Source organism: Miscanthus floridulus, chromosome 17 (assembly GCF_019320115.1).
Source record: "Miscanthus floridulus cultivar M001 chromosome 17, ASM1932011v1, whole genome shotgun sequence".
Lineage (NCBI taxonomy): Eukaryota > Viridiplantae > Streptophyta > Magnoliopsida > Poales > Poaceae > Miscanthus > Miscanthus floridulus.
In genome coordinates this window covers 64,006,018-64,012,295 of record NC_089596.1, presented here as the reverse complement: position 1 = coordinate 64,012,295, position 6,278 = coordinate 64,006,018, and the positions used below count along the sequence as shown (strand labels likewise).

Sequence of the window (6,278 nt, the reverse complement as noted above, 5' to 3'; positions counted from 1 at the left end):
GCAGATTCAAATTGCAGAAAGAGTTGGCGGTTTAGTTTTGAAGTATTTGGAGTTTACATGGAATCGAGGGCTGAGAATCTGGAGGGATACGTATTTTGAACAGCATTAGTAGCGCTCCCAGCTTCCTCCCTATCAGGTTCTGCCGCCCAACGGCCCAACAGCTACCAGCAACTGGCGAGAGCCAGCCACCACGCCACAGGCAGTCAGGGCAGGCAGCATCAGCAACTTTTTTTTTCCTTTCCTTTCTCCGAGATTTCTTTATCAATTTAGGCAAGCACAAGTTCTTTTTTCTGGTTGATGCTTATTGATAGATTGAACACAAAAGAAATTTTGCTTAGAAGAAAGAACATGTACATCGAGGACTACAAGTGTGTTCTCTGCAGCACACAATGCGAAGACACAGCCTTTCATCTTTTTTTCCAATGCCCGTTCAGCACTGATTGTTGGAACCAACTTTTCAATCCCCAATGGGACACCAATCTCCAGCCACTGGATATGGTAATCACAGCCAGAAATAACTTTGGCAATCAGATCTTCAGAGAATTGGTTATAACTGCTTGCTGGGTCATTTGGAAGATGAGAAATAGCATCATTTTTTATGAGAAATAACTTTGGTTTGTATCAAAGCTAAGCGTAGTAGGAAAGTAGAACTAGATTTTTGGCACGAGAATTTCACATAGCTGCCTCTTCTCCTTTTTTTCTTTTGAACTTTGCAAGCTTTGTAACTTGTACATATCCTTTATTCATATATATACAAAAAAAAAGGTAGGGGGCTCCCCTGCCAACTGTTTCAAAACAAGATTTCTTTATCAATTGTTGCACACAATTTTTTTAAAAAAATTATGCCGTAAATCAAACAATCATGGGGAACCCACTAATTGAACAGAATGTTATTCCAAATTCACATGAGAGAATGTCGACAAAGACTCAAAAAGCAAAAAAAAAATCAAAGAATGTAGACAAAAGGAAGCAAATCATCCTTGTACACGAGTGTTATTGAAGCATGAACAGTTAACGCCAAAAAAATAATTCAAAATTGTTTTTGAAATCGAAGTAAGCAAATTTAGATCACGCCTGCAAGAATTAAAAATCGCCAAGAATTCCATCATACGTCAATAGCTCGATTAAAAAGTTCCTCCATAGTATCTGGTCGTCCTGTGCCCATACATGACACACATTATTGTTCATCAACCCTTATTTTTCAAAAACATTATTAAATATTTGATTCATTTTCTTTTCATCAAAATCCTCAAACTCACAGGCATGTTTGTCCTACGCAAAACTGCAGCATAAGCAAACTGTCGTATCTGATGGGGTGCAGTGAGTAGCCATTCTGTAGACCTACACATCAAGTTTGTGAAGTTTTCTGTAAATAAACAAAATCAAATTATCACTATGAGAAAAGTATGTTGCGTTGCAATGCATAAGATGATGCAATCTGCGGGGACAATACAAATGCGGTATCAGTAGTTGTGGCCAATCCACATAAAATCATGTTAATATTGTTAGGGTAGGAAAATGGACTTTTTCCATTAATAAATACAAATTCAAAAACATGGCAAAGGAAGCTATCAGCTCACATCTCAGGTTGTTTAGGTTAAAAAAGGCAGTAAGAAACTAGGCATACCAACCATGTGTGAAAATGAGGAACTTTATTATCATAAACATTCTCATCTACAATTTGCATCTTATTGGAACTGAGGGCCCTCTCAAAGTTGGTATCCACAAAGTTTCTTGTTATTGCTGAAACCACACGAGCTTCCTGTTTGACATCAGAAACTAGGAAAGAACCCTCTTCGATTCAAACAAAACACAACTATGTGCCTTCACTTGATATGAGGAAAATCCTAACACTTGGTGTATTTCAGGACTAAACTCTCTTGAAAAGAAACCTGGAAATGCAAGTGATGTATCAACCAAGCGCAGCCACATGGATCCTTCTGCAATAGCTGGTAAAGTAGCACTTGCTGACTCCTCGTTTGAATTGAAACAGATAAACAAATCACCTCCAGTTGAATCTGGTAGCTTCTCGTCCAGCTCCGCATTTATGTGCATGCAAAGAAAGTTGCTAGTAGGATCCTCCCAACGTGGTTCAGATAAATCACTCCCATACCAATGTATATTTTCAAATTTTAGAAATTCTCTTCTCTGGAAAATGTCCGCTCGTCGACTCCTTAGTGCAGATAGAAATGAAATAAACCCTGTAACTTCCTTAACAAAAGTGGTCTTCAAGGCTTTCCAGTTCAGAGGCCCTCTATCCTTGTATGATGTTGAACCAGCAGCAGAGTGTCCACATTCATCTCCCATGTTAAGAACAGGAATGCCAAGGGAAATAAATAGAATAAACAAGAAATTGCGTATCTGCCTTAGCCTTGTATGAAGGACTGCATTGTTCTCTGATGGTCCTTCTTCACCACAATTCCAGCTGAACTCAGAGCCAAGCTCATCACTGCTGAAGCTCACTAGATCAACAAGAGTGAGTCCAGAATTCCTGGATACATAATTGAACGAAAATGCTGGGCCTCTAGAGGAAAATAAGTCCCCACTGCCACACAAACGTGTAGCAAGATCACTGATAAGTGCTTCACCCTTAAGAAACTTGCGCACATCCATAGAGAATCTTGTGTTCATCTCAGCCCATCTTTTCCAATGAGGGAATGGAAATTGCACATTAGATATGTCAAACGGAGACCAAGGATCTGCAATGATCTTAGTCTTTGAAAGAACAGGGTCAAATGCTATGGCTTCAATAAGTGGAGGCCTTGAAAGGCCCTCACCACCTCCTCTGACAAGGAAAGGGGCATTGATGAAGCAGAACCCATCAACATGGAAGTCAAGCACCCAATGGCGGAGGCTGTCCAAAATCAGCTTCTGAGTCACCGGATAGTTGCAATTCAACACACTTGCCTTGCATCCAGCGATTCCATCAGCAATGTAGTACAAGGAACCATCGATACCTTGGATTGATATCATCTGACACTCTGCTCCTCCTTCAGCAGTATGCGTGAAAACAACCTCCAAGAGAACCTCTATTCCATTTCGGTGCATTGTTTTGACCATATCCTTCATAGACATGATAGCTGAAACACTGGAGCATTCACTGCTATACAAGCTCATAGGTGAAAAGAAATGGTACGGAAAATATGGTCCCTTCACTTGGTGGAATGGGAACACTGGCTCCAGCAAAACTGCATTGACACCAAGATGCCTGAAGTGTTTCACCTTCGCAGCCATGCCAGAGAAAGTACCGGCGACATCGTCTGCCAGCCCACTCGACCTGTCCTTGGTGAACAAAGCCACATTTGCCCGGTAGACCACCAGCTTCTCCAATGGCAAGCACGGGGGCTTGTCCCTGCCCCAATCGTAGCTGGGTGCATTCTTCAAGGACGCGAGGCACCTGACGGCCGGCACAGCTAGCCCATCCTCATTAACAGAGTCGGCAGGGACGAAGTCCCCGATCACCTTGGCGTACGGGTCGAGCAGCGGGCGGTCAATGCCAAACATGGCGAATAGCCCGCTGCGGAAGCCATAGCTGGCGTATCCCTCCACGCTCTCCATCGAGACGTGCCAGACATCGCCCGTCCGGTGGACGTAAGGGTCGAGCTCGATCTCCAGCGCGGGCTCGTCCCCGCCGCCGCCACCGAACAGGCAGAGCACCATGCCCTTGGCGCTCTTGCTGTAAACCGCGAAGTTAGCGGCCTCGTCCTTGGACAGGGACAGGCCGAGCGGCGAGGGGCAGCCCCGTCCGACGCCCACAGGCACACGGAAGCTCGTCCCGCGGTGCGTCCGTATCTCCGCTCCCATCGCGTCGGCCAGCGTAAACGAGACGTGGAACGGCGCGCGGGCCCCGTCGTAGGACAGCTCAGCCGCGGGCGCGCCTCCCGGCGCGGCAGGGGTCAGAGGGACGCCCTCGCCGGAGCCGGCGGGGCGGAGCACCAGACCGCCCCTCCATCCATGGGCCGTGGCCTCAACGGTGACCGCGTACCCCGCATCGCCGTCTTTCCCGGCGAGGACGGCCACGTCCACCACGCCGTCGTCGTCGGTCCGGAACCGGTAATAGCAAGAACGCGCCGACGCGCGGGCGAGGAGGGGGCCGCAGCGGGGCTGAGGGCGGCGGGGCGTGAGCCCGCGCCAGGCTGAAGAGGGCGGGGCCGGCGGCGCGGGGAGGGAGGAGGACATGATGGAGCGGCGCGATCAGCGGCTGGGGAATTGCGTCGAGCAGTCGGTGGGCATCGCGTGCTGTGCGAGGAAGAGGGGCCACGAGCAGAGGCCTGTGGGGTGGAGTGGAGAGTGGAGAGTGGAGAGTGGAGCGGGGGAGGGGGAGGAGCCGAGGCGCGGCGCACACGTGGTACTGGGGCAGATTGTAAGTTTTTTCGCTCTCTTTTTATCACATAAATCTTTGATATATATATGGAATATTAAATGTAGATAAAAAAATAACTAATTATACAGTTTGATTGTAAATTACGATACGAATTTTTTAAGCCTAGTTAAGCTATAATTGGACAATAATTATTAAATACAACAAAAAATACTACAGTGCCAAATACTGATTCATAATCCCAACCTAAACAAGGCCTGAAAAAACGGGCACGGACGGAGGAGAACTAAGGCCTTGTTTAGATGACCTCTAAATTCTAGGTTTTTTCACTTTCTCTCCATCACATCAATTTTTAGACGCATATATGAAGTATTAAATGTAGGTAAAAAAATAACTAATTACACAGTTTAATTATAAATCACGAGACGAATCTTTTAAGCCTAGTTAGTCTATGATCAAACAAAATTTGTCAAATACAAACAAAATATGCTACCGTGTCTATATTACAAAAATTTATAATCTAAACGAGCCCTAAGCGCCCAGGCGGGCGACGGGGTCCGTCCTTTTTCTTTTTTTTACCCTTTTGATTTGATTGATTGATTGAAATAAAAATTCGGGGGTCCGTCCGGGTTGCGCTGGCCGTTGGAGAGCGGAGACGCTTGGGCACGGCGCGGCGCGGCCCACGTCCCACGGGAGGGCGGACGATGAGCGAACGGCTCACATTACGCGATCGGGAAGTGCGTCGCTGTCCTCTTCCTCCCCGGCCCCTGACCGGTGACGTTGAGGAGTCAGTGTTTTCTTGGTGCTGCCATAGGTGAATGGCGTCAGGCCGTCAGCATAAATGTTCAGCAAAAAAAATATCGTTCGGAGGTTCACTAAAAAAAATACTGCAAGCGAACATAGCTGATCTTATACAGGGTGGGCATGCGGATAGAGCGCACGACCCCAACGTCTCGTCCTGATCCTGATTTTTGTTAGTGTTTTGTCTACAATAAGGGTGTTACTGGCTTCCAGACTCTAACGTCTCGTCCTTTTATTTTTGTTAGTGTTTTCTCTACAATAAGGATGTTATTAGCTTCTGTAACATCCTCGATGTTATGCTCTAAACCAACTACTAAACTATGTCACGAGCATCGTATTTGTGTAATAATGCACGTGATAGAAGGTGTTGATAAATTCTTGTAGCCTAAAATAATCAATAAAAATGTTAAATCAATGTTGATGCAATAGCTCATGTATATTAAGTATGGTCTAAAACCAATTTTTATTAAGCAAAAATGTTATAAAACATATATGTGACACCTTAATAAAGTTTGAAGTACACATTTTGTACAAGATGGTGCAACTGTTGTTTTAACAAGATAATAACGCTAGCTAATATTTCTAATAGCTTGGAAATCGAATTTAAAACAAACATCAGCCAAGACAGTCAATTTCCTAAGTCTGAAAAACAGAATGGCAAGGCTATGTTTGGGGATTTATTCTGAGAAAATCAGTTAGAAAATGGTGTCTAGTATGGTCTCTTTTCGATAGCCTAATGTGTTCTCCGTGATGTAGCAAAGGTGGTTTAGTCTCAACTCGCACGAATTAGTTGCTACAAACGCTTTAAAATTCGTGCACGTCGCATGTCTCGGGCTAGCTGTCCCTGTGTGCGCGGTCACCTCGTGTGGGAACTCAGCGTCGCCGTGCTTGGGTGCACCACGTGCACGCGCACTACCGCGCGTTGGCCGGCCAAGGCCGTCTCGGCCTGGCCATGGCTCGGTTGTGCCTTGGCCGCTCTGGCCGCAGCGCCTGTTGTCGGTCGGCCGTAGGCTATGGTGCCCCACTACCGCTGCCGCCCTGCACGCTGCTCCCCTGGCTAGCTCTGTGCTGTCGCTGCTGCGTTGGCTCTGCCTCTGCCTCGCACTGCTGAGCTGCTGTGACCCTTCCCCCATCGCGTTGTGCATGTGGGCTTACC

At 46.3% G+C, this 6,278-nt stretch overlaps 1 protein-coding gene across 2 annotated transcripts; it reads right to left on the bottom strand.

Moving 5' to 3' along the window:
• Window positions 1–1,119: 1,119 nt before the first annotated feature.
• LOC136516710 (isoamylase 2, chloroplastic-like) lies at window positions 1,120–4,304 on the bottom strand. 2 transcript variants are annotated; one of them, XM_066510193.1, is made up of 2 exons: window positions 1,632–4,304; window positions 1,120–1,366 (listed from the first exon to the last, which is right to left on the bottom strand). In XM_066510193.1, exon 1 carries the CDS (start codon window positions 4,177–4,179, stop codon window positions 1,780–1,782), a length of 2,400 nt encoding a protein of 799 aa, XP_066366290.1. In that variant the 5' UTR covers window positions 4,180–4,304; the 3' UTR covers window positions 1,120–1,366; window positions 1,632–1,779. The 2 variants fall into 2 exon arrangements, with proteins under 2 accessions (XP_066366290.1, XP_066366291.1); XM_066510194.1 differs by having other exon boundaries at window positions 1,121–1,341.
• Between the last annotated feature and the right edge of the window lie 1,974 nt (window positions 4,305–6,278).